The 27,450-nt window shown below is 42.6% G+C and overlaps 2 protein-coding genes across 6 annotated transcripts in view; one reads left to right on the forward strand and one right to left on the reverse strand.

The window, feature by feature from the left end:
* The first annotated feature begins 242 nt into the window (after positions 1-242).
* On the forward strand, positions 243-24,888 carry zdhhc4 (zDHHC palmitoyltransferase 4). Of its 2 annotated transcripts, XM_078206811.1 has the most exons (7): positions 243-430; positions 2,173-2,230; positions 14,426-14,499; positions 16,837-17,015; positions 20,446-20,571; positions 21,664-21,908; positions 23,731-24,888. In XM_078206811.1, exons 2-7 carry the CDS (start codon positions 2,210-2,212, stop codon positions 24,001-24,003), a joined length of 918 nt encoding a protein of 305 aa, XP_078062937.1. In that variant the 5' UTR covers positions 243-430; positions 2,173-2,209; the 3' UTR covers positions 24,004-24,888. The 2 variants fall into 2 exon arrangements, with proteins under 2 accessions (XP_078062937.1, XP_078062936.1); XM_078206810.1 differs by lacking the exon at positions 2,173-2,230.
* The window catches only part of e4f1 (E4F transcription factor 1), a 43,587-nt gene continuing 41,018 nt past the window's right edge, over positions 24,882-27,450 (reverse strand). For 2 of the 4 annotated variants that reach the window (XM_078206807.1, XM_078206809.1), the window contains one exon: positions 24,882-27,415. In XM_078206807.1, coding sequence (XP_078062933.1) covers positions 27,071-27,415 — 345 coding nt within the window. In that variant the 3' untranslated portion in view covers positions 24,882-27,070. The remainder of the gene's footprint in view (positions 27,416-27,450) is intronic. The other 2 variants (XR_013496640.1, XM_078206808.1) reach the window with 2 other exon arrangements.

Here is a 27,450-nt window from a genome sequence, read left to right on the forward strand (position 1 = left end):
ATTTTAATAACATGAAACATCAACAGTTCATTATGGAGTGATAAGACAATTTCACGTGACAGAGACTGGAGTGACAATTTTAACATTGTTCCCCTCAGCTATTCTTGAGTTATTCCTTTGGCTCAGATTCTGATTGTAATGCAATATATAATTTGTGTGAACCTTCAGCTCCAGCATTCAAACATATTAGTAAATTAGAATAATAAACTCACCTATTTTGATGTGGTTTCTTCTGTCTCTCAGGTACTGATTTCAACAGATGCAAAGGTCCCAGCCTTGACACTGAGTTATATTTTTAGCCACAGAGATGGATTTCCTTATTCTGTTCCTCATTTACTTGGCTGTTTGCATCTCCTGCATGGTGGTTGCCATCAAATTCTCAAGGCAAAGTCAGGAATGTTTTGCAAGGATCTCGCACCATGTGACTCAGGTAACTGCAATTTAATGGAAGTGTGTTTCCATCCCATGCCTGTGTTGAACCAACTGATCTCATGGTGCAGAAGGGGCCATTTGGCCCATCATGGTTGCTACGAGAGGACACAGGTTTAAGGTGCTGGGGGGTAGGTACAGAGGAGATGTCAGGGGTAAGTTTTTCACTCAGAGGGTGGTGGGTGAGTGGAATCGGCTGACGTCGGTGGTGGTGGAGGCAAACTCGTTGGGGTCTTTTAAGAGACTTCTGGATGAGTACATGGGATTTAATGGGATTGAGGGCTATAGATAGGCCTAGAGGTGGGGATGTGATCGGCGCAACCTGTGGGCCGAAGGGCCTGTTTGTGCTGTGGCTTTCTATGTTCTATGTTCTATCATGCCTGCCTGCCTTTTCCCCCATACCCTTGCACATTTTCTATTCAAATAATCAAGTAATGCTGTTTTGAATGTCTCAGTTGAACTTGCCACGGGCTCCGAAGACTGCCCTTTCTGTGGCCTTGTGGAGTCTGTGGACCATGTCTATGTTTTGTGTCTTAGGCTGCACTCCCTTTTTGTTTTCCTAAAGAACCTTTTATTGATGTTCTGTTTGCACTTCAGTCCCATGCTCCTGATCTACGGACACCCGGTGCGGAGAGGGGCGGGTCAGGATGGCGACCTCCTCGTGAACCTGCTCCTGGGCCTGGCGCAACGCGCCATTTACCGGTCCAGGCAGCGGGCGATCGAGGGGGCCGTCCATCCTGACTGTCTGCCCCTCTACCGCGGCTACGTTCGTGGCCAGGTGTCCCTGGAGAGGGAGCATGCGGTGTCCACGGGCGCGGTTGACGCCTTCTGCGCCTGTTGGACACCGCAGGGGTTGGGGTGCGTTATTGATCCTGACAATCACATTTTAATTTGATGTTTTTAAGTTTCCTTTGTACATTGATTTTTGTTCGGGCCGTTCCCCCCTCCTTTTGGGGAGCTGCCCCTTTTGCTTTGTCCTGACTTAATCTGAGTTTGTTTATTTGGTTTGTCCTAAAAAGAGGTCACCACACTTCCTGAACCACTTGTGTGAAAAAGGTTTTTCTCATCACATTTACTACTTTTGCAAATTACCTTAAATCTGTGCCCTCTTATTCTCGATCCATTTACAAGCAGGAACAGTTTCTTCCTATCTACTCCCTCCGGTTTCCTCATGATTTTGAACACCTCGAGCAAATCTCTCCTTAGACTTCTCTTATCCAACAAAAATAGTTAGTGGGAGTAGTGCTCAATGCCTCAGGGAAGTTAAAGGGTGAAGCAGCCAGGGTTCTTGCTCCTGATTGCTAACAAGTGACCTTTGTTCAGAAGTAAAAGTAATCAATGCTATAATACCCAACAGGTTTTGGCAGCATCTGTGGAGAGTGAAAGAATTCATGTTTCGGGTTGATAACCTTTTACCAGAACCTTTAGAAGTACCTGCTTGGCTGTGATAACTAAATAGCTTGGAGAACTGAAATAAGTGTTCTGAATTGGTAAATGGAGACCTGAGTAAGACTGGAGGCATTGACCTGAGCTGGTTTGAGATGCACCCCATTGCTTCTTGTGGGAGAGCAACATCCCTTGTAAAATGAGTATAACATTTTTGGTTAAATGCTATCCTACGAGTTGCCTGTGGGCAGATCTTCGAATTGGTTGTGTATGGCATGGTGTTGATGTACTAATTGTTTTCTGACTTATTTTCTCTCAATTATCTATGTTTCTTCCATTCTTTGTCCTTCTTTCTAGAAATTCCTATGATTCTACTCGCGAGTTACTGAAACTGATGCGATCACCATATTTAAAGGTGAACGGGATAAATACTGTATGACAAAGCACAAACAAGACGTTCAGCATAACTGGTCCATGCTCCACATGAGCTTCTTCCCTCCATTCGTTATGTAATCCCATATGTTTCTATTCCTTTCTTCCCCTCCCCTTGCCATGCATTTACCTGGACCTATACAATTTGTCTTAACTCTATTTAGTAGCAAAGTCCACATTCTAATCACTGAGTAATGAAGTTTCTCCTGAATTTCCTATTGAATTTATTGGTGACTGTTTTATTTGTATGGTCCCAATTCTGGATCTGCCCACGAGATAAAGAACAGTATCTTGGAAAAATAACACGGCCATGGGAAAACAGTTAGAGCAAAGGAAAAAATAGCTAACATTGGAAGAGGCCTGATGGACCATATGGCTTCTCTCTGTACTCTACAGTATTCATTACTACATATTGTACTGTGTGGAAGTTTGAGGGACAGGATTCTGAATCAAGTACTTAATAAATCCATTTATCTTCCATCTGCATGTTGTCCCCTGAACAGGTTAAATTCTCGGCATTGAGACAAAATCCCTTCTGGATGAACCGTTGGTTTGAATTTTTGGCCCAGCGTTTGTTGCCCATAATTGCCCTTGAAGGTGATGGTAAGTCACCTCTTAAATTTAAACACACCCAGAGTGCTGTTGCATAGTAAATCCCTGGATTTTGACCCAGCAACAAGACAAGATATTTCCAAGTCTGGATGTTCTGTTATGTTGCCTTGTTCCCATGCACTTGCTGCTCTTGTCCTTCAAGGGGATAAGAGGTTATGGGTTTGGAAGATATACCTGATGTTGCTCCTGGCATGCACTCCTCATTGGACAGGCTTGGTCCCTTGGCTTGATGGTAATGGTAGAGTGAGGAATAAACAAGGCCTTGAGGTTATAGATTGTAGTGGAAGACAATTCTGCTGTTAATAGCCCACAGTCACTAAGGGATGAGTAGTTTGGGCTGCTAGTTCTGTTCTGTTTCTATCCCATTTATTACAGTGCTCTTGCCCTATCCCCATAATCCCACGCATTTACATGGCTAATCCACCTAACCTACACATCTTTGGACTGAGAGGAAACCAGAGCACCAGAGGAAACCCATGCAGTCGTGGGGAGAACATGCAAACTCCGTAATCGCCCAAGGCCAGAATTGAACCTGGGTCCCTGGCTCTGTGAGGCAACAGTGCTAACCACTCTGCCAGCATGCTGCGGTCAAATAGACTTCTTGCTGCTGTTGCTAGTTTCTGTAGTGTAATGGCTATTTCCTCAACCAAGATTAAAGCAATTGAGGAAAAGACTACAAGAAGGAGGCATCATCCATGCCTAAGTAGATGGTATCAAATTGAAAGAAAAGATGTATAGTGCCGCAAAGTTCAGTGACAGGCCAGAAGATTGGGAAAATTTTAGAAACCACCAAAGCATGACTTAAAAAGAGAGGGAAAGTCTGAGGGAAAACTATCATGAAATATAAAGACAGTAAAAGTATACTTCTACAAGTATATGAAAAGGGTAAAAAATAGCAACAATGAGCGTTGTTCCCATAAGGAAAAACTGGAGAGTTTACAATGGAAAACAAAGTCTCAATGCAAAGATTTTGAAGTCTTTTTTGTAACTGTCTTCACAGTAGGTGACAAAAAGCATCCTAAGAATTTAAGTTTATTTATTGGTGTCACAAGTAGGCTTGCATTAACACTGCAATGAAGTTACTGTGAAAATCCCCTAGTTGCCATACTCCGCCTGTTTGGGTACGCTGAGGCAGAATTTAGCATGGCCAATGCACCTAACCAGCAGAAAAGCAGGGAGAAAAGGGAAAAAGGAACTCAACATAGTCTCAATCACCAGATAAAAATAATTAGGAAAACTAATGGTACTAAAGGTTGACAAGTCTGATGGCCAGAGGGCTTAAAGGAAGTGGTTGTGGAGATAGTCATTGTCCCAATTGCCTGCTTTTGGCCATATCCCTCTATAACAATCTTATCCATGTAACTGTCTAAATGCTTTTTTAAAAGACAAAATTGAAACTGCCTCTACTACCATCTCTGGCAGCTCATTCCAGACACTCACCTCTGTGTGAAAAAAATGCCCCTGTGGACCCTTTTGTATTTCTTCCCTCACACCTTAAACCTATGCCCTCTAGTTTTAGACTCCCCTACCTTTGAGAAAAAATGTTGACTATCTATCTATGTCCCTCATTATTTTATAGACCTCTATAAGATCACCCCTAAGCCTCCTATGCACTAGAGAAAAAAGTCCCAGTCTATCCAGCCTTTCCTTACAACTCAAACCAGGCTTACAACTCAACAGGCTCACCGGCCTGTTGTTCCCAGGTTTTCCCCTGCAGCCCTTCTTAAACAAAGGCACAACATTTGCTACCCTCCAATCTTCAGAGGTAGCATCCTAGTAAATCTTTTCTGTGCTCTTTCTGGTTTAATAATATCCTTTCTACAATAGGGAGACCAGAATTGTACACAGGATTTCAAGTGTGGCCTTACCAATGTCTTGTACAACTTCAAGATGTCCCAAGTCCTGTGTTCAATGTTCTGACCAATGAAACCAAGCATGCCGAATGCCGCCTTCTTCATTCTGTCCACTGGGACTCCACTTTCAAGGAGCTATGAACCTGTGCCCCTAGATCTCTTTGTTCTATAACTCTCCCCAAAGTCCTACCATTAACTAAGTCCTGCCCTGGTTCGATCTACCAAAATAAATCATCTCCCATTTATCTAAATTAAACTCCATCTGCCATTTGTCAGCCCACTGGCGCAATTGATCAAGATCCCGTTGCAATCCTGGATAACCTTCACTGTCTACTATGCCACCAATCTTGGCGTCATCTGCAAACTTACTAATCATGCCTCCTAAATTCTCATCCAAATCATTAATATAAATGACAAATAACAGTGGACCCAGCACTGATCCCTGAGGCACACCGCTGGTCACAGGCCTCCAGTTTGAAAAACAACCCTCTACAATCACTGTGTTTTCTGTCATCAAGCCAATTTTGTATCCAATTGGCTATCACACCCTGGATCCCGTGAGATTTAACCTTGTGCAACAACCTACCATGCGGTACCCTGCCAAAGGCCTTGCTAAAGTCTATGTAGACAACGTTGACTGTGCTGCCCTCATCTATCTTCTTGGTTACCCCTTCAAAACACTCAACCAAATTTGTGAGACTTGATTTTCCACTCAAAACCATGCCAACTGTCCCGAATCAGTCCTTACCTCCTCTAAATGCCTGTAGATCCTGTCTCTCAGAATACCTTCTAACAACTTACCCACTACAGACATTAGGCTCACCGGCCTGTTGTTCCCAGGTTTTCCCCTGCAGCCCTTCTTAAACAAAGGCACAACATTTGCTACCCTCCAATCTTCAGGCACCTCACCTGTGGCTGTCGATGATTCAAATATCTCTACTAGGGGACCCACAATTTCCTCTCGAGCCTCGCACAACGTCCTGGGATACATTTCATCAAATAGCTGATGCATTGGTTATAATCTTCCAAATTCCCTAGATTCTGCAAAAGTTCCAGTGGATTGGAAAGCTGCAAATGTAACATCACTAATCAAGAAATGAAAACAACAGGAAGTAGGAAATTATAGGCCAGTTAGTTTAACATCTGTCATTGGGGAAATGCTGGAACTCGCTATTAAAGAGATAGTAGCAGGTCATATAGACCGGTTGCCTAACATCTGTCACTGGGAAAAATGCGAGAATCCATTATTAAAGAGGTAGTAGCAGGACGTTTAGAAAATCATCAGGCAGATTCAATATGGCTTTATAAAAGAGAAATTGTGTTTGACAGATTTATAAAGAGTTCTTTGAGGATCTAACAAGCATGGTTGATAAAGTGGAACTGCTGGATGTTTTGTATTTGGATTTCTAAAAGGAATTTGATATGGTGTCACATAAAAGGTTAGGATGTAAGAGCTCATGATATTGGGGTGATGTAATTAGCATGGATAGAGGAGCAGCCAACTAACGGGATTTGATTTATTATTGTCACATGTATTAGCATAGTGAAAAGTATTGTTTCTTGCATGCTATACAGACAAAGCATACTGTTCATAGAGAAGGAAAAGAGAGAGAGAGTGCAGAATGTAGTGTTACAGTCATATCTAGAGGATAGAGAAAGATCAACTTAGTGTGAAGTAGGTCCATTCAAAAGTCTGGTGGCAGCAGGGAAGCTGTTCTAGAGTCGGTTGGTACATGACTTCAGACTTTCGTATCTTTTTCCCGACGGAAGAAGGTGGAAGACAGTATGGTTGGGGTGCATGGGGTCCTTAATTTTGCAGGCTGCTTTTCCGAGGCAGCGGGAAGTGTAGACAGAGTCAATGGATGGGAGGCTGGTTTGCGTGATAGACTTGGCTTCATTCACGACCCTTTGTAGTTTCTCACGGTCTTGGGCAGAGCAGGAGCCATACCAAGCTGTGATACAACCAGAAAGAATGCTTTCTATAGTGCATCTGTAAAAGTTCATGAGAGTTGTAGCTGACATGCCAAATTTCCTTAGTCTTCTGAGAAAGTAGAGGCATTGGTGGGCTTTCTTAACTATAGTGTTGGCATGGGGGGACCAGGACAGGTTGTTGGTGATCTGGACACCTAAAAACTTGAAGCTCTCAACCATTTCCACTTCATCCCCATTGATGTAGACAGGAGCATGTTCTCCACTACGCTTCCTGAAGTTGATGACTATCTCCTTTGTTTTGTTGACATTGAGGGAGAGATTATTGTCGCACCAGTTCATCAGATTCTGTATCTCATTCCTGTACTCTGTCTCGTCATTGTTTGAGATTCGCCCCACTACGGTGGTGTCTTCAGCAAACTTGAAAATCGAATTAGAGGAGAGTTTGGCCACACAGTCATAGGTGTATAAGGAGTATATTAGAGGGCTGAAGACACAGCCTTGTTGGGTACTGGTGTTGAGGATGATCGTGGAGGAGGTGTTGTTGTTGCCTATCCTTACTGATTGTGGTCTATGGGTTAGGAAGTTCAGGATCCAGTTGTAGAGGGAAGAGCCAAGGAGTTTGGAGATGAGTTTCGTAGGAATAATGATGTTGAAGGCTGAGCTGTAGTCCAATAAATAGGAGTCTGACATAGGTGTCTTTGTTATCTAGGTGTTCCAGGGTTGAGTGCAGGGCCAGGGAGATGGCGTCTGCTGTGGACCTGTTGCAGCGGTAGGTGAACTGTAGAGGATCCAGGCAATCTGGAAGGCTGGAATTGATTTGTGCCATGACTAAGCTTTCGAAGCACTTCATAATGATGAAGGTCAGAGCCACCGGACGATAGTCATTAAGGTATACTGCTTGGTTTTTCTTTGGTACCGGGATGGTGGTCATCTTCTTGAAGCAGATAGGGACCTCAGATTGTTGTAAAACGAGGTTGAGGTTGTCTGCGAATACCCCTGCCAGCTACCCCCAAAAGCAGAGTTGGGATAAATTGGCAAATTAACTAGTAGAGTGCAGCAGGGACCAGTGCTAGGGCTTCAACTCTTTACAGTATATATTAACTTGGATGAAGAGACTGACTACATTATAGCCAAATGCACTGAAAATACAAGTTGTGAGGAGAATACAAAGAGTCTGCAAAGGGATACTGATTAAGTAAGTGGGCAAAAATTTGGCAGATGGAGTATAATGTGGAAAATACTTTGGCAAAGCAGAAATGGAGACTGCAGTACAAACGGATCTGGATATCTTTGTATATGAATTACAAAAAGTTAGCATGCAGGTAATTGGGAAGGGAAATAGAATTTTGGCCTTTATTACAACAGGATGGAATATAAAAGTAGGTTAAGTCGTGCTACAATTGTACAGGGCATTAATGAGACCACACCAAGAGTACTGTGTGCAATTTTGGTCTCCTTAGGAAAGAATGTACTTGCTCAGTAGCAATAAGCAGCTTATTAGGCTGATTCCTGTGAAGGGTGTGTCATGTGCAGAAAGGTTTAACAGGTTGGACCGATTCTTATTAGAGTTAAAAGAATGAGGTGAACTTATTGAATCATAAGATTCTGAGGGGATGTTTCCTCTTGTGGGGAAATCTAGAACTAGGCGGCACAGTTTAAAAATAAGTGGTCGCCCATTGAAGATGGAGATGAGAAGGAATTTCTCCCGAGTATCTTTAGTGCTTGGAATTCTCATTGGAGAGCAATGGAGTCTGTGTCATTGAAGATATTTGAGGCTGAATTAAGACAGATTTTTGATCAGGGGATTTAAGAGTTTTGGTGGACAGGCAGAAAAGTGGAATTAAGCCCACAGTTCGGTCAGCCACAACTTAATCAATGGTGGATTAGGCTCAATAGCCCAAATGATCTATTCCTCCTATTTCTTGTGTTTTCACACTAAGACTTTTGCCTGGGAACAAATCAGAAAGATCTTCCACGTGTAGTATCATCTGTAGCTCAGTTGGTAATACTCTTGTTTCTGTGTGAGGTTTTGGGTTCAAGTCCAAATCCAGGATTTGAGCACAAAACAATGCATTGCTGAGGGAATTCTGTACTTTTGGAGTTGCCGTCATTCTGATGGGACATTCAACTAAGGAAAAAGTGACACTATTTTGAAAAAGAGCAGGGGAATTGTCCCTGCTGCCCGAGCCAATTTGATCATCATTATAAAAACAAACTGTCTGGTCATTATCATATATTGCTCTGGGAGATTTCTATGTGCAAATTCGTTGCTGGTTTCCTACATTATGGTGTCAATGGTAGCCATGATGTGGAGATGTCGGCGTTGGACTGGGGTAAACACGGTAAGAAGTCTCACAACACCAGGTTAAAGTCCTCCTTTACTGAAATCTCACGCGCCTGACGAAGGAGCAGCGCTCCGAAAGCTAGTGGCTTTTGCTACCAAATAAACCCGTTGGACTTTAACCTGGTGTTGTGAGACTTCTTACTGTGTTTCCTACAACAGTGACCACACTTCAAGACTATTTCATTCGCTGTTAAGCAGTCTAGAGCATCCTGTGGTTATGAAAGATGCAATATGAATAAAGCATTACTTGCCATAGATCCAGTCAGGATGTTATGTCCTTCAGGAATCAGCCAGTCGGTCTGCAGTGGTATCTATGCCCTTGTCATCCTCAGATTCTTCCAAGTGGTGTTCAACATGAAGGGTATCAATTCATAGAGTCATAGAGGTTTACAGCATGGAAACAGGCCCTTCGGCCCAACTTGTCCATGCCACCTACTTTTTACCAACCATCAACTAAGGGAAGACAGTAATTTGTATAACAGCAGGAGGCTTCTTTGCTACCTGAGGTCCAGGTCAATATTGAAGACTCCCAGAGTCACTTCCTCACAACTCATTATCACAATGCTGCCACCTCTGGTGGTTTGGTCCTGCCAATAGGACAGATATACCCAGGAATGGTGATGGAGGAGTTTGGGACATTGGCTAAAAGGTAAAAATGTTAGGCTTTTGTTCAATTTCCAAATAGATAGTATCTAAAGGAGATTTTAGAAGTTTTTTTTTTTTGCTTGTTGTCATTGACTCAAGAACAGCTTCTTCCCTCCCACTTTTGAATGGACCTACCTTGCATTAAGTTGATCTTTCTCTACACCCTAGCTATGACTGTAATATTACATTCTGCACTCTCTCGTTCCTTCTCTATGGATGGTATGCTTTGTCTGTATAGCGTGCAAGAAATAGTACTTTTCACTGTATACTAATACATGTGACAATAATAAATCAAATCAAACCTAACCTGTAGTGGAAGATCGACTAAATGCACCTTGGTCATTTTTGTTTAGTGATTCCAATATTTTTCTCTAAATTTGGCTGCAATTAGGTGATAATTGTGCTTTTTGTGCAGTTGAAGGAAGAGAATGGTGAGAGCTGTACAGATCGGAGGTTTCTCACAAAGTGGCTTTGTGTTGTTTTAAATCTATGAGCCTGATGAGGGAGCTGTATTGCCAAAAAAAGGATTGTTTTCATGGAATAATTGATAAGGATTAGTCACAGTTTAATACAGGAATATATAATTAGTCCATTTCACTTCACCATGAAGCTTCCCACAAAATTATCTTTTCCATTTCATAGAAAAATATTGGAATCACTAAACAAAAATGACCAAGGTGCATTTAGTCGATCTTCCACTACAGGTTAGGTTTGATTTGATTTATTATTGTCACATGTATTAGTACACAGCGAAAAGTACTATTTCCTGCACGCTATACAGACAAAGCATACCGCTCATAGAGAAGGAACAAGAGAGTGCAGAATGTAGTGTTACAGTCATAGCTAGGGTGTAGAGAAAGATCAACTTAATGCAAGGTAGATCCATTCAAAAGTGGAAGGGAAGAAGCTGTTCTTGAGTCAATTGGTACGTGATCATAGATTTTTGTATCTTTTTCCAGACAGAAGAAGGTGGAGGAGAGAACACCCGGGGTGCATGGGATCCTAATTATGCTGGCTGCTTTGCCAAGGTAGCTGGTGTAGACGGTGTCAATGGATGGGAGGCTGGTTTGAGTGATGGATTGGGCTGCATTCACGACCTTTTGTAGTTTCTTGCGGTCTTGGGCAGAGCAGGAGCCATACCAAGCTGTGATGCAATCAGAAAGAATGCTTTCTATTGTGCATCTGTAAAAGTTGGTGAGAGTCATAGCTGACATGCCAAATTTCCTTAGTCTTCTGAGAAAGTAGGGGGGTTGGTGGGCTTTCTTAACTATAGTGTCGGCATGAGGGGGACCAGGACAGGTTGTTGGTGATCTAGACACTTAAAAACTTGAACCTCTCGACCCTTTCTACTTCGTCCCCGTTGATATAGACAGGGGCATGTTCTCCTCTATACTTCCTGAAGTCGATGACAATCTCCTTTGTTTTGTTGACATTGAGGGAGAGATTATTGTCGCCGCACCAGTTCACCAGATTTTCTTGAGATCTGTCCCACTACGGTGGTGTCATCAGCAAACTTGAAAATCTAATTGGAGGGGAATTTGGCCACACAGTCATCGGTGTATAAGGAGTATTGTAGGGGGTTGAGAACACATCCTTATGGGCACCGGTGTCGAGGATGATTCTGGAGGAGGTGTTGTTGCCTATCCTTGCTGATTGTGGGCTGAGAGTTAGAAAGTTCAGGATCCAGTCGCAGAGGGAGGAGCCGAGGCCCAGGCCACGGAGTTTGGAGATGGGTGTCATAGGAATAATGGGTGTTGAAGGCTGAGCTGTAGTCAATAAATAGAAGTCTGACATAGGTGTGTTTGTTACCTAGGTGTGCCAGGGTTGAGTGCAGGGCCAGGGAAATGGCGTCTGCTGTGCATCTGTTGCGGCGGTAGGCAAACTGTCATGGATCCAGGTAGACCGGGAGGCTGGAATCAGTTCGTACCATGCAGCCTTTCGAAGCACTTCATAATGAAGTATGTCAGAGCCACCGGATAATAGTCATTGAGGCACGCTGTTTGGTTTTTCTTGGGTACCGGGATGATGGTCATCTTCTTGAAGCAGATAGGGACCTCGGATTGTTGTAAAGAGAGGTTGAAGATATCCGGTAATACCCCTGCCAGCTGATCCACGCAGGATCTGAGTGCTTGTCCGGGTAACTCGTCTGGGCCAGTCGCTTTCCGTGGGTTGACCTTCGAGAAAACTGCTCTGATATCTGCAATGGTGACTGCAGATACAAGTTCATCTAGGGTTTCCAGGGTGGAGGGCATGCTCTCGCTGACCTCTTGCTCAAAACGGGCATAGAATGCATTGAGCTCATCAGGGAGGGGTGAGGTGGAGTCGGCGATTTGACATGCCTTCATCTTGTAGAGCCTGTTATGTCTTGCAGACCTTGCCATAGTTGGCAGGGGTGTGTGTGGCTAGCCTGAGACTCTAGCTTGGTCCGGTATTGTCTTTTGGCACCTTTGATGGATCTCCTTCGATCATATCTGGTACAGGTAGAATGAATTGCATGATGCATGATGATGGCATTTTAACAAATTGTAGCAATCAACCAGTCTGTAACAAGCCCAGATTTGAAAGGAGGAAAACACCAATAGAGGTTTGGGAACTGTACGTTCAAAACTACTGTTCCTCCCAAGTCATACTACACTCAACACACGTCATGTCTCAATACTGTATCCCAAGATATTATTCTGCATTTATTCTCAATTTGCGACATTGCGAGGTCACATCCCGAGTGAACCTAATAACCCTGAATTCCACTGATCTTTTCGCATTCCTATTTGAACAATCTTATAGCTTCTTGTTCTGCCATGCCGGCTGGTTGTTTATTCCAGAGCATTCATTTTTCTATACTGGGAAAATAATCCTGTATTTTTGGGGGTTTCTTTCATGCTTCATTTGAATTTGTTACTGAATTTTATATACAATAGAAAACACGGTTGGAGCAAAGTCGTCCAAACACACATTAAACAAGCTGGAATGGTGCATTGTGGATGAGAAGGGAGAGCAGGCACCCGCGTGCAGCTGGTTATCGGGGGGGGACTGTGTTTATACTCTGTTTTCGTACAGTGCCATTGCTTTTCTCAGCCTTTGTTCAGTGGCTAGCATATTCTATTATGTCATAGTCATGAGTTCAAGCCCCACTCAGAGGCTTGAGCACATAATCTAGGCTGACACTCCATTGCAGTGCTGTGAGAATGGTGCAGGGTTGGAGGTATCGTCTTTTAGGCAAGATGTTAAACCAATGTCTTGCCCCCTCAGGTGAATGTAAAAGATCCCAAGGCATTAATCAAAGAAGAATGGAGGGTGTTTCCTTTGGTTCTTTGAGGAGGTAACAAGGAAGTTAGATAAAGGAGAACCAGTGGACATGATTTATTTAGATTTCCAGGAGGTCTTTGACAAGGTGCTGTTAGGAGACTGTTAAATAAGTTAAGTGCCTATGGTGTTAAGGGTAAGATCCTGGCATGGATAGAGGATTGGCTGACTGGCAGAAGGCAGAGAGTGGGGATAAAGGGGTCTTTTTCAGGATGGCAGCTGGTGACTAGTGGTGTGCCTCGGGTCAGTGCTGGAACCACAACGTTTCACAATATACATTAACGATTTGGAGGAAGGAACTGAAGGCACTGTTGCTAAGTTTGCAGATGATACAAAGATATGTAGAGGGACAGGCAGTATTGAGGAAGCAGGAGGGCTGCAGAAGGATTTGGACAGGTTAGGAGAGTGGGCAAAGAAGTGGCAGATGGAATACAATGTGGAAAAGTGTGAGGTTATGCACTTTGGAAGGAGGAATGGAGGCATAAGCTATTTTCTAAATGGGAAAATGTTTCTAAAATCAGAGACACAAAGGGACTTGGGAGTCCTTGTTCAAGATTCTCTTGAGGTTAACTTGCAGGTTCAGTCGGCAGTTGGGAAGGCATATGCAATGTTAGCATTCCTGTCGAGAGGGCTAGAAAACAAGAGCAGGGATGTATCTCTGAGGCTGTATAAGACTCTGGCCAGACTCCATTTGGAGTATTGTGAGCAGTTTTGGGCCCCATATCTAAGGAAGGATGTGCTGGCCTTGGAAAGAATCCAGAGGAGGTTCACAAGAATGATCCCTGGAATGAAGAGCTTGTCATATGAGGAACGGTTGAGGACTCTGAGTCTGTACTCGTTAGAGTTTAGAAGGATGGGGGGGGGGGGAATCTTATTGAAACTTACAGGATACTGCGAAGCCTGAATAGAGCGGACGTGGAGAGGATATATCCACTCATAGAAAAAACTAAAACTAGAGGGCACAATCTCAGGCTAAAGGGACGATCCTTTAAAACAGAGATGAGGAGAAATTTCTTCAGCTAGAGAGTGGTGAATCTGTGGAACTCTTTGCCGCAGGAGGCTGTGGAGGCCAGGTCATTGAGTGTCTTTAAGACAGATAGATAGGTTCTTGATTAATAAGGGGATCAGGGGTTATGGGGAAAAGGCAGGAGAATGGAGATGAGAAAAATCTCAGCCATGATTGAATGGTGGAGCAGACTCAATGGGACAAGGGACCTAATTCTGCTCCTATGTCTTATGGTGGCCTGGTCAATAATTGGTCTTCTTTCAACATCACTAAAACAAAACGGATTACGTAGTCATTAACACATCGTTATTTGTGGGAGCTTGCTGCATGCAAATTGTCTGCTGAATATATTACATGACAATTGCACCTATACTTCACCGAATTTGTGTACATTAGGATGCCCCAAAATCACAAGTACTGAATAAATGCCAGTCCTTCCTTTCTTTCATTTTCACGCCTCAATTTTCTTTCTGTTACTAACAGGTAATTGGACCAGTGATTCCTCAATGGTTGCAGATAGTAGTGCAATCTGTTTTACATAGGCTTATCCGCCAGAGGTAAGTGTGGACATTCTGAAATCACTTCTGCTATTTATATTTTTATTTATTCGTGGGACAATGGCGTTGCTGGCTGGCCAGCATTCATTGCCCATCCGTAGTTGCCCGAGGGCAGTTGAGAATCAACCACACTGCTGTGGCTCTCGAGTCATATGTAGGCCAGACCGGGTAAGGACGGCAGATTTCCTTCTCTAAAGGGCATTAGTGAACCAGATGGGTTTTTCTGACAATTGACAATGGTTTCATGGTCATCAGTAGATTCCTAATTCCAGATTTTTTTTTAATAGAATTCAAATTCCACGGAATTCAAACACGGGTCCCCGGAACATTAGCTAAGTTTCTGGATTAATAGTCTGGTATATATTCAAGTGCCTATGTATAAATATCAGGATACAATTTTGGTTTCCTGGCATTACACTTAGATCCTGTATATCTGCACTGTTAAATCTCACTGAGAATTAGGGGGAGGTCAAGAATCCCAGGGTGATGCTCTGGGAATCCCAACAGGCCAATGGTGGAATCTGAATTCGGTCAAAGTCTGGAATTAAAAGTCTAATAATGACCATGAAACCATTGTCAATTGCTGTAAAAAAAAAAAATCCATCTGGTTCACTAATGTCCTTCAGGGAAGGAAATCTGCTGTTCTTGCCTTGCCTGGCCTATATGTGACTCCACATCCACAGCAATGTAATTGACACTTAAATGCCATTCAATTGTATAAAACTGCTAGAAAGTCAATAAGGAATGAAACCTGATGGGTTCCTGTCATCGACCTAGGCACCAGAAACGATAATCATAAACTCAGCACTTTCAACCTGACAAGGTCCTCCTTGCTAACGTCTGGGGGCTTGTGCCAAAATTGAAAGAGCTGTCTCGTAGACTAGTCAAGCATCAGCTCAGCATAGTCACAGTGACAGAATTGTACTTTACAAACAATGTCCCAAGACAGACCCAGCAGAGGTGCAGGCACAATGTTATTGTCAGGGGAGCCGCTCTGAGAGTGTGCCCCCCCGCCCCCCAAACACACACAATTTCATGATGCTTCAGATACTGTAGCAGTCCATGTCCAAATGCAGCAAGTCTGTGACAGTATCTTGGCTTGGGCTGACAAGTGGCACATAACATTCATGCTACACAAATGCTATGCAACAACCATTTCCCAACAAGAGAGAATCTAACCACTGCCCCTTGACATTCAATAGCATTACCATCACTGTATCTATTACCCCCCCGCCCCCCCCCACACCCAATCAACATCCTTGGGCTTACCATTGACTAGAAACTTAATTGGACTCGCCATATAAATACAATTTCTACAAGGCCAGGTCAGAGGCTAGGAATCCTGTGGCAAGTAACTCGCCTCTTGACTACCCAAAGCCTGTCTACTATCTATAAGGCACAAGCCACAAGTGTGATAGCATACTCTTCCCTTGCTTGAAGGAATGGATCTCCAACAACACTCAAGAAGCTTGACACCATCCAGGAAAAGCAGCCTACTTGATTGTCACCCCTTCCATCACTGATGCACAGTGGCAACAGTGTGCGCTATCTACAAGATGCATTGCAGGAACTTACCAAAGTTCCTTAATCAGGACCTTCCAAACCCACTACATCTAGAAGGACAAAGGACAGCAAACACATGGGTACACCATCACCACCTGGAAGTTCTCCTCCAAGCTACTCACAATTCTGGCTTGGAAATATATTACCATTCCTTCATTGTCGCTGGGTCAAAACACTGGAACTCTCTCCCTAACAGCATTGTGGGTCCAAATGGTCTGCTGCGCTTCAAGAAGCTAGCTCACTGCCAACTTCTCGAGAGCAATTAGTGATGGGCCTAGCCAGTGAGGTTCACATCCCATGAATGAATAAAAAAGAAAATTTCACCATATATCTATTCTCTGTTTCAAAATGTGCTATATTGCATTTATCTACATCTGTCCACTTCCCAAAAATTCCTGCATTCTACTTCACAGTTTGCCATGATCTTTATTTCCTCTTGGCTCTAAGTTCAAATTATTTCGGTATATGGAAAATGTTAAGGACTGACATAAATATATGTTTTCCTGGAATTTCGCTCTAGTCTCTATCAGGTCACAGCTCTAGTGCAAATGGGACCCTACAACGTTATGGAATTGTCCATAGGGAAGACAAAAATTGTTGAACCAATGGATTTGCGCAATGCAAAAGCAAAATTACCCTGAACAGAGACTTAACTAGCAAATAAACAGGATAATTCCTTATGAATTCAAGAATGCATTAACTTTAGAAGTTAGGGAATGTTAGGCATAATGAAGCAAATCAAGACTCTGATATTTCACTTGTTTCTTTTAACAGAAGTTCATTTTTCCTGGTTCTGCATCTTGTATTAGAAGTAGCAGTGTATGGAGAGTATTCGTGGGAAGTATTTCCTTACAGCTTGGAGCTGGGATTCAGACGCAATATTCTGCTTCTGCCTTACATTCTTGTCCTTGGGAAGATGTACTTTTTCTACCTATGTTGTACCAAAGACCCTGGTAAGAAATAGACTGTGAAAGCAATTCAGCAGGTAGATGTCTTGTCCTAATTTGCTGTCACCTTTTCTCAACTGAGTGAGACTATTCCTCAGTGTTAGTTGTGGCTCAGTTGGTAGCACTCTCACCATTGAGACAAAGATCATGGGTTCAAATCCCACTCTAGAGACTTGAGCATATATCTAAATTGGCATTCCAGTGAGTTCTGAGAAAGAGCCGCAGTGTCAGATTTGCCCTCTTTTGGATGAAACCTTAAACCAAAGCCCAATCTGTCTTCTCTGGTGAACTTAAAATATTCCATGGCGTTATTTTGAAGAATAATGGAGTTCTCTCTTGGTATCTTAACCAACATTTATTCTTCAAAATATTTTTTTTACTGAAAATTGTAATTAACTCTCTGCTGTTTATGGGACCTTGCTGTGCACAATTGGCTGACATATCTGCTATATTTCAATAGTAACTGCACTTCAAAAGAGTACTTAATTAGCTCTAAAGCACTTTAACATCCTGAGGTCATGAAAGATGTTTTTGAAATTAAGTTTCTTCTTTCAAGGTAACACACCTGCCTGCCTTTTATATCTGGACAAATTAGTACTTTTTTTTTTCTTTCATGGGATTTGAGAATCATTGGTAAGGCCAGCATTTGTTGCCCACCCATAAGAACACCAGAAATAGAAACAGAACTAGGCCACCAGGTCCTTCACCACCAGGTCCTTCAGGCCTGTCCTGCCATTCAGTATGATCATGGCTGAGCAATGCCAGCGGTTTTTCTGTGCCATTTCCCCATAGCGCTCTATTCCTCTATCTATTAAATATTTATCCACCTCCATTTTAAATACTTCTAATGATCCAGCTTCCACCACCCTTTGGGGTAGAGAATTCCAGAGATTCACCACCCTCTGCAAGAAGAAATTTCTACGCACCTCAGTTTTAAATGACCAGCCCTTTACCTTGTAGCTATATCCCCTTGTTCGAGACTCTCCCACGAGTGAAAACATCTCATCGTCGACCCTATCAAGCCCCCTAAAGATGTTTGAATAAGGTCACACATCGCTCTTGCTAAACTCCAAGGAATACAGACCCAGACTATTTAGCCTCTCTTGATAGAGCAACCTTCTCATCCCAGGAATTAGTCTGGTGAATCTCCTTTGGACTATCTCCAATGTTACTATATGGTTTGTTCGGTAAGAGGATCAAAACTGAATGCAGTATTCCAAGTGAGGTCTCACCAACACCCAGTACAATTGCAACAAAACCTCTCAATTTTTAAACCCTTTGCAATAAAGGCCAAAATGGCATTTGCCTTCTTAACTACTTGTTGGACCTACCTGCTAGCTTTTTATGATTCATACACTAGAACAACTAGATCCCTCTGTACTTCACTCACCTGCAGTCTCCCTCCATTTAGATAATAATCTGCCTTTTAATTCCTCCTACCAAAGTGCATGACCTCATACTTCCGCACATTAAACTCCATTTACCAGGTTTTTGCCCAGTCACCCAATCTATCTGTATCCTGTTGGAAAATGACAACATCCTCATCACCACATGCCCTTCCACCTATCATCGAGTCAAAAACAAATTTGGAAACCTTACATTCTGTTCCTTGCTCTAGGTCATTAATGTAAATAGTGAACAATTGTGGACCAAGAACTGATCCTTGCAATACTCTGCTTGTTACATCTTTCCACTCTGAAAAAGGCCCATTTATTCCAACTCTCTGGATCTACAGTCACGTAGAAAACACAGTGATGTAGTTGACACTTAACTGCCATCTGAAATGACCCAGCAAACCACTCAGTTCATAGAATCCTTCCAGTGCAGAAGGATGCTATTCAGCTCATTGGGTCTGCAGCAATTCTCTGACAAAGCATCTTTCTCAGGCCCACCCCACGCATTTACCCTGTCAATCCTCCTAACCTACACATCTTGGGACCCTAAGGGGTAAATTTAGTATGGCCAGTCCATCTAACCGGCACGTTTTTGGACTGTGGGAGGAAACTGAAGCACCCAGAGGAAACCAATCCATGCTAACACACTTCTACCGAATGGGCTTTTACTTTATGCGCCAACCTCTTATGTGGCACCTTGTCAAATGCCTTTTCAAAATCTACACTACATCTACAGGTTCTCCTGTATCTACTCCCCGTTACAACCTCAAAGAATTTGAGATTTGTCAAACATGATTTACCTTTCATAAAACCATGTTGACTAGGTTTGATTATATTCAGCTTTCCTAAAAGATTAGCTATTTCCTCTGATTATTGACTCCAGCGTCTTGCCAATAATAGATACTAAACTAACTGGCCTATAGTTCCCTCCCTAAATGCCCTTGAACTCCTGTCTGTGTGGGTTTTCTCTGGATGCTCCAGTTTCAAAGTCCAAAGATGTACTGGTTGGGTGGCTAAATTGCCCCTTAGGGACCCAAGATGTGTAGGTTAGGATTGGTGGGGTAAATGCGTGGAGTTACAAGGATAGGGTGGGGGTTGCGCCTGGGAAAGATGATCTGTCAGAGTCGGTGCAGGTTTGATGGGCTGAATAGCATCCTTCTGCATTGTAGGAATTCGATGAACTGAGTGGTTTGCTGGGTCATTTCAGAAGGCAGTTAAGAGTCAACCACATTGCCGTGGATCTGGAGGCACATGTATGCTGGACCGAGTAAGGATGGCAGATTTCTGTCCCTAAAGGACATTAGTGAACCAGATAGTTTTTAGAACCATCAATGATAAGTTTCATGGACATTAGCTTTCAATTTGATTTTTAATTAATTGAATTTAAACTCCACCAGCTGCCATGGTGGGATTGGAACCCATGTCTCAAAAGCATTAGCCTGGGACTCGGGATTGAATTACAAGCCCAGTAACATTACTGCTACACCATCATTTTTCTTAGCATAGTCTGTGATTACAATATGCAAATTGATTGAATGGTGCTGCATCATCTCTGCTGTCTGTTTAAAATTTTCAGTGCACCGAGTCAGATCTCTTCTGGCATTTTGCTACAGAAAGGCTGCCTGTATTTTCAATCTTATCCTGGTTGCCAGATGGGACCAGCAGACAGAAGCCTAGTGCTTTCCCCAAGAAAGAAGGGGAACTTAGAACACCTGATCACATTGTTTACTTGGAACATGTAGCATCCCTAACACGTCGGACAGAAGTCAGAGAATTACCATAATTATTACAAGTCAGGACAAAGAATTTCAGACACTCAAACAAAAGTGGGTGCTGGAAATGTGAAATTAAAAACCAAAAATTGTGAAAAAACTCAGCAGGTCAGGCAGCATCAGTGGAGCAAGAAACAGTCACTGACCTTTCATAAGAACTTAGTTTCAGACATTTTCAACTTGTGGCTGTGATTGCTTTAACTTGTGCACAGAATCTGCAACAGTTAAATTATTTGAGTTTAATGTGGATTTCTTGTTTGTTTCTCAAAGGTACGATTTCTCCTTCAAACCATAAGCAGCTGCTGAAAGTGTATATGTATGATGGGACTTTGTATCAACAGTCCCATATCTGCCCTACGTGCAAATTTGCAAAGCCAGCACGATCAAAACACTGTCGTAAGAAACTTACAGCAATTCTGATAAACAGACAATGATTTCAGATTCTGATGGACTTGCTTGTATTTGTTGATGCTCTTCCATACCACAGGAGTGAATTCTGCTGTCCAGCCAGGGAAAACATGACCAGACTTGAGATGATTTGGGCTCTGCAGTCTCATTCTTTACAAATAGTGGCCATCAACTGCCAATAATTGTAGAAATCTCACAAGAATGAGTGAAGTTGCAGGAATTTCTCTTTTTAAGCCATATATAAAACATGCAAATATTTAAGCTCAATTGCAGATTGAAAATGGGGAAACAGTAAGTTTTTGTATATTGGTTCCTTGAAAACTAAAGGGAGCAAGTTGAGCAACTTAGCTATTAATGGCCACTAACATAAATTAACAAATCCCTAATGCTTCACAGGGTTAAGCAGAGCATATGGTCATTAATGATGCACTATAAAACCAAGGTCCCAAGTCCTCTTGGCCACATGTTTTTAAGTTTATTTATTAGTGTCACAAGTAGGTTTACATTAACATTGCAATGAAGTTACTGTGAAAATCCCCCTAGTCGCCACACTCCACGCCTGTTTGGGTACACTGAGGGAGAATTTAGCATGACAATGCACCTAACCAGCATATCTTTCGGACTGTGGGAGGAAACTGGAGCACCCAGAGGAAACCCACACAGACACAGAGAATGTGCAGACTCTGCACAGACAGTGCCCCAAGCCGGGAATTAAACCCAGGTCACTGGCGCTGTGAGGTAGCAGTGCTAACCTTTGTGCCGCCCACATAAACATCCCTTTTCCTACTACTCAGAGTAAGAAACATAGCTGACTTGAGAGTCCAGGTGTTCACCTGAACAGCCACACAAGCACATGTTCTAATATTATTTCCCAAACTCCAACCTCAAATAATTTACCAAATCAGGCGTTCTAATGGATCAATTGTCCTCTAGGAATTCTATCTCAGCAGAATATACAGAACAGCAAGATTTTTATCCCTACTGTGTGGGCTGGATTTGGTGCTGGGTATGGGGAATGACAGGACAGTGTCTGACGCCTAGCACCAAAGTCATCTAACGATTTCCTCTTCTCCTCCCTAGGAATGTGTAACCGGTGCATCCATCGATTTGACCACCACTGTGTCTGGGTGAATAACTGCATTGGAGCATTAAACATGCGCTACTTCCTATTGTACCTGGTGACCCTGTCAGGGATGGCAGCAGCTGTGGGAACTGTGACTGTAAGATACCTTGTCCAGGTGGCACTGATGTCAAACCTACATCAGGCAGTGTATGTGAATGCTGATGGTGAATATGTGCCCGTTGGCATCCTGTACATCGTCCAGGTAAAGTTTCTGATGATTCTATGTTTGTGGCAAAATCTATATTTTGTTCAGGAAGGAGTGACTGATGATCTTCCAGAATCATTGTATTATATAAAGATTGTTAGTTCCACATAATTGACAGCAAAGCCATTTACTAGAATCACAGAGTCCCTATAGTGCAGAAAGAAGCCATTTGGCCCATCGAGTCTGCACCAACCACAATCTCACCCAGGCCTTATCCCCATAATTTGGCCTATAGGTGTAGGACCTGTACAATATCAATCAAATGCCAGATCCAACTCTGAAAAATGTTCAATTTTTCCCCTCATATGGACACGCCTAGGAATTTAAAAACTTGTTTAATTGCACAATTTCACATGATCCTGGTTGTCTTCAGCAGAACAATGCTAGACTTTGACAGGCTTCAACATGCCATGCAATAAAAGAATAGTGACATGACACATGTTCTGTTATTTGCAACGCTATCCTGTTTTGTTACACCTGAATTGAAGTACTATGGAACTCCTTACCTTCCTCAATTGTCCTTTGTTTCAAAGCAAGGTTTTCCAACATAAGTTTCGTGGGCTGCAATGCCTCTCTATCGCAGACTCACTGTTTAAGATACAAATGCAAGTGAAAGATCTGCAAGGGGCTGCTCCTTCAATTACAGACCATTTCTCTCCCCCGTTTGCTGCGCACCAATGAGCCTATCAGCAGCAAATGTGGGAGAGTAATAGTCTGTGATGGAAGAGCAGTGAGAAGGTGAGTGACTAAGGTCCATTCTATCTCTTGCCCTCCCATACAGGCATCGGCTCCTTAAGGGAGCACTGAGGTTAAGACGCTAGAATGGGCTGGGGTAGCCACAAGGAACAGCTGTCGCAGCAACAGCAGCCGCCAGGCCCCTCCAGGTCAGCTGGAGTCTCAGACAGGGCAGAGTGAGGAAGCCCAACTTGACACCGTCACAGCCGTCCCAAACTCCTCCTTGGTGGTAAAATGTCCAAACCTCCCAGGCCAGGATGGAGATTGAGTGAAACTCTGTGAATGCGTGTATTTGTGACAGCGAAAGCTGGACACACACCCTCATCATCCTCCTCCCACCCTGACCTACAGGCATCTTAAAACTCGAGTGTCACTTAATTTATTCACTACATACTGATTATACCTTCTTCCCTGGCAGGTGTCCTGCATCGATGTTACAAAACTATCATGATAAAGCAGCTGCTGATTCAAAATCTGTACCTTATCCTCTGGTTTCTAGGTTGCTCTCTGCTTCTATAATCACGAGTGTTAAAATTTTTGAGGCATCTTTGTTGGGCTCTGACTGCACTCTGTTGACTAAGCCATCAGTGTGGCTAACACTCTAGCCAGAGTCAAAATGAGCATAAATCTAGGCTGACACTTCAATGCAGTAATGAGGCAGTGCTGCTGTATCTAATGAGACATTAAACCAAGATATTTGAAGATGAGCAGGGGAATTTTCCTGGTGCCCTGGCCAATAATTGTCCATAACCACCAAAACAGATTATCAAGTTATTACATCATTGCTACTTGTGAAATCTTGCTGTACACAAATTGACTGCGTTTATTACATTATAATGTTTTTCTATAAAAGCAGGATTAGGCTATTGAGTTGGATGATCAGCCATGATCGTAATGAATGGTGGATTAGGCTCAAAGGGCCTCCTTCTGCTCCTATCTTCTATGTTTCTATAACCGCTTCAAAAAATGATGGAATGTCCAGGGGAGTGGGAAAGGTGGGATATACATTCAAAAAACTGCAAGGGATGCTGATGCTCTCTCCTATTCCATGTCTTTGATAACTAATGTGTTGTCCCTTTTGCAGAAACTGTTCCTGACCTTTCCTCGGATTCTTTTCATGCTGGGCTTCACACTCCTCATCTTCTTTTTGCTGGCAGGCTACACCGTTTTTCACTTCTACCTGGTGATAACCAATCAGACTTCAAATGAGTGGTACAAACATAAGAACAGTTGCCAATGTCACATGGACAACAGCCGACTAGACAAACCCACGTGGGGCAATGTCTATCATAGAGGGATCATCACAAACGTGAAAGAAATCATTAGCCCCAAGACAGAACAGAAAAAATTCAGATGAGACAAACTGACATTTTTGTTCACTCTCAGTGACAGGTCCTCTGTTCAATAGTTTGCACATTTTCCTTAAGTGACAGTTTCCACCACCTATTTTTTTTTTTTACTGTGTCTTCAATTAAAATCGACTACACGTCGATTACTCCTTAGCCTTATTCCTCCACTCCATTGGGAAAGTTGTACAAAGGAGAGAATCAACATCACTGGGGCAAGTTCAGGCAGTGTTCACAACATCCATGACTTTCTCTACTTGGTGCTCAAGGCTGAGGGGGACCAGTTTTTTTGTGAGGTGAGGAAATTAGTTTGATTTCAACAAGAATTTAGCACTGCTACAGTGTGTAAATCTACAAGATTCATAAGGTGAGAGAACTGTTTAAATAAAATCTGGAGTGGTAGAGAATTGCAGAGTATGAGAATGACAGGCAAAGGAAGTGGGGATAGTGATGGGTGTGACAGCATGATGTGGATATCCAGATGTACATATGCATGAAATGACAACATTGTGCATATATGAGAGAAATCTCAAACTCGTGTACCAGCTGGGTAAGTTGCAATGGATGTAGTAAGAAAAGGTTTCTGTAGGGATGCTCACACCCTGAGACAAAGTGGAAAAGGAGGAAATGTTTAGCTACAGGGTGAGAGGTCAGGAGACAGAGGAAAACTCTTACCCCTCAGGTGGAAATTCTTTACCCAACTTCTCTAACATTAGCATTTCTGATCAGTGGCCTTATTCAGAACTTGTACATTAAAACAAAAATTGGCCTGGTGAAACAGTGTTGTGGGATGGATTGGACTGTTGATCAAAGAAGCAACAGAGCATCAAGAATTGCATGGATAAACACCAAACAAGTTTTTTGACAATTAAATGGTGCACATAGGAGTGAAGTTCAAATTCCACCTTTATTTGAGGTCAACCAGGTCACATAGTGAGGCGCCAGTGAGGATCAGCAAAGTAGTTATCTTGATACATGCCTTGAATACACTGAAAATAAAATATTAGATTAATATAAAAGGATGAAATTCTCACAGAACTACATGGCATTTTCATTCATAAAATACATTGGTTCCATGGAGTGCGTCACATGTCCAGGATACTGATATAGCCCTTGCTGGTGGGAATACCCTAATGCAGAATTTAGCTATTGCACTCACAAACGCGAATTTTTTTTTAAAAGCCCATCAGCAGGAAGATCCTGCAGTAGAGTTAAGCACATCTGTGTCCTTCCTAAACTCTGCTGCCCATTTTGAGTTTTAGTTCCTGAAACAGTGACCCTATGAATGGGCAATTATCTGTACTGCAGGCACACCGTTCATTACCAATGTAGCAAAAGCACTGCTGGTAATTATTTAAAGGAATACTTTACAATCTATACAGTGCTAATATAATTTTTCTGCTCTGAAAAGCTTGACAGGTAATCTCTGATGAGACACGTACCTTGCTTCATGTTGATTTGTCACAATCCAGTTAGCTTTGTTCATACTTAAGGCCGCTTTCTGCAGATATACCCGTCTGTTTTCCAAAATAAATGGAAAATCCTTCACAACATTTTTTGTGAAAAGTGTCCCTGAAACAACTGCTTACAAATAATGTTCATAAACACATTAATATCTGATTAAGTGAGCTGTCATCTGGGGTAGAAAACATGCTATTATAAAAAATCTAAAAAATATCCTGCATTTTTATTTATAGCGAGATAGGCAACTCTCACGTCTTATTTACAACAGAGGCAGTTAGCGGTTGATGGGCTGGAAAAGTACAAGTAAGCTCATTGTGTACATGCAACAAACTTTTTTCACACAACATAAAAAACATGTAGAGTCCTATACTTGTAATGGAACTGGAAGTACTACATCCAGCTTAACAATTTCAAGGAAAGCAGAATCACTGGCTCACAGAAATGAAAACAAATTCTCATGTTTCTAAGAGATAAAACGAGAGGGTGCATGATTCCAACAGAGTTCAGAGGTGAGCGCCACAAGATATCATTTATCAAAGGAATGAGCAATCCAATGATACTTAATACAGAGCTACTCTTTGCCAAGATTGTTGCTACAAGTCCCTATCACTGCAGCTGAAGCAGCAAGACAAAGACATTTTTCACAAATATTTTATGAATTGACAAAGTTTGCATCAAATCAAGTCATCTCACTTGGAACAGCTCTGAACTACATTTGGGTTTCTTGCATTTGAATCCTTCTGTTAAAAGGATACCGATTTCAGTTTCAGCATGAACATGAGTTGTACTGGGAATGAAACCCTCACTGGAGGGTCCTGAAGATCTTTGAATTAAATTTGTCTCCCAATTTCTGATTACTGCCAATCATAAATGTCAGTTTCTCACAAATACCTGCCAAGTGTCACACTCGCCTCCTCAGCTAATGTTTTGTTTTCCAGTCCTTACTGATATCTCTGATTTATTATCTAAAGCCTTGGTAAAGTAGTTGAACCTTAAGTAAGGCAGAATAACCAGGGTATTAAACTCAGCTCCATGTATGTAATAGAATGAAGAGCCTGTTTTCATCACAAGGTAGGTATTTACGGAAATCAAGAGGGTGAGGTAGGGGAACGCAAAGAGTCGAGCACGTAAAGTAACTGTGAGAAGAAGCTCTGCTGTAGGTCAGCACTAATCCAGTTCAGCAGCCAGTCACATTGTCTCTTATTGCTCTGCTCTCACTGTCAGCAAACAGACTCTGGGCAAAGAGCCACTACTGATGTCAGTTCTCAGTAACTGGGTCACATGTCAGCTCCTTCCTTTGGGTACAAGTTAAATAAACTGCTCAGTCACAGCACAAAATGACTGGATACCTCAACACAATCAGTTACAGCTTAAGTGATGGAGGAAGACCTTGAGCTCAAGTTTCATTAATATAATTAAATATAATCAGTATTGACATATGTAACCGTGGTTTGGAAACCATAAGCGACCTTTATGTGGAGTTACCAGGCGTCAAGTCCCTGGTATGAAGCAGTAACCACGTAGTGCAGCATTCAGGGTTCTTGCACCAACCTTTGAATTATTTCTTTTCCCTGAGTAGGGATGTGGGGAGGGTCAGTAAGAGCTCCTCATCATTCATTCACCCACCACCACTGTCTGTATTTCCACATCTCCATCCTGAGTAGCAATCATGTATTCCTCAGTGTGTTCCAACATCTCAATATCGTCAGCTGCCACTACAGTGACAGTGTTGTGGCCAGTCTCCAGACTGCTGTCTGTCATCAGGGCCTCTCCTACCTCAATGCCAGAGGCCAGAGTCATTGCAACTTGCTCAGTGAGGCTATCAGGGGTTGCTATGGTGATTGTATCGGCTATTTCCTCATTGTTCTCTTCCATGGAAACATTTTGGACAATGATCTGATGGCCAGAATTGGCCTGGTTCACAATTTGCTGTACCACTTTCATGATCTGGTTGTCAACCTGAAAAGAAAGTCAAGAAAGAGACATTGATGCCA

The sequence above is a fragment of the Mustelus asterias genome, unplaced genomic scaffold (assembly GCF_964213995.1).
Source record: "Mustelus asterias unplaced genomic scaffold, sMusAst1.hap1.1 HAP1_SCAFFOLD_1801, whole genome shotgun sequence".
NCBI lineage: Eukaryota > Metazoa > Chordata > Chondrichthyes > Carcharhiniformes > Triakidae > Mustelus > Mustelus asterias.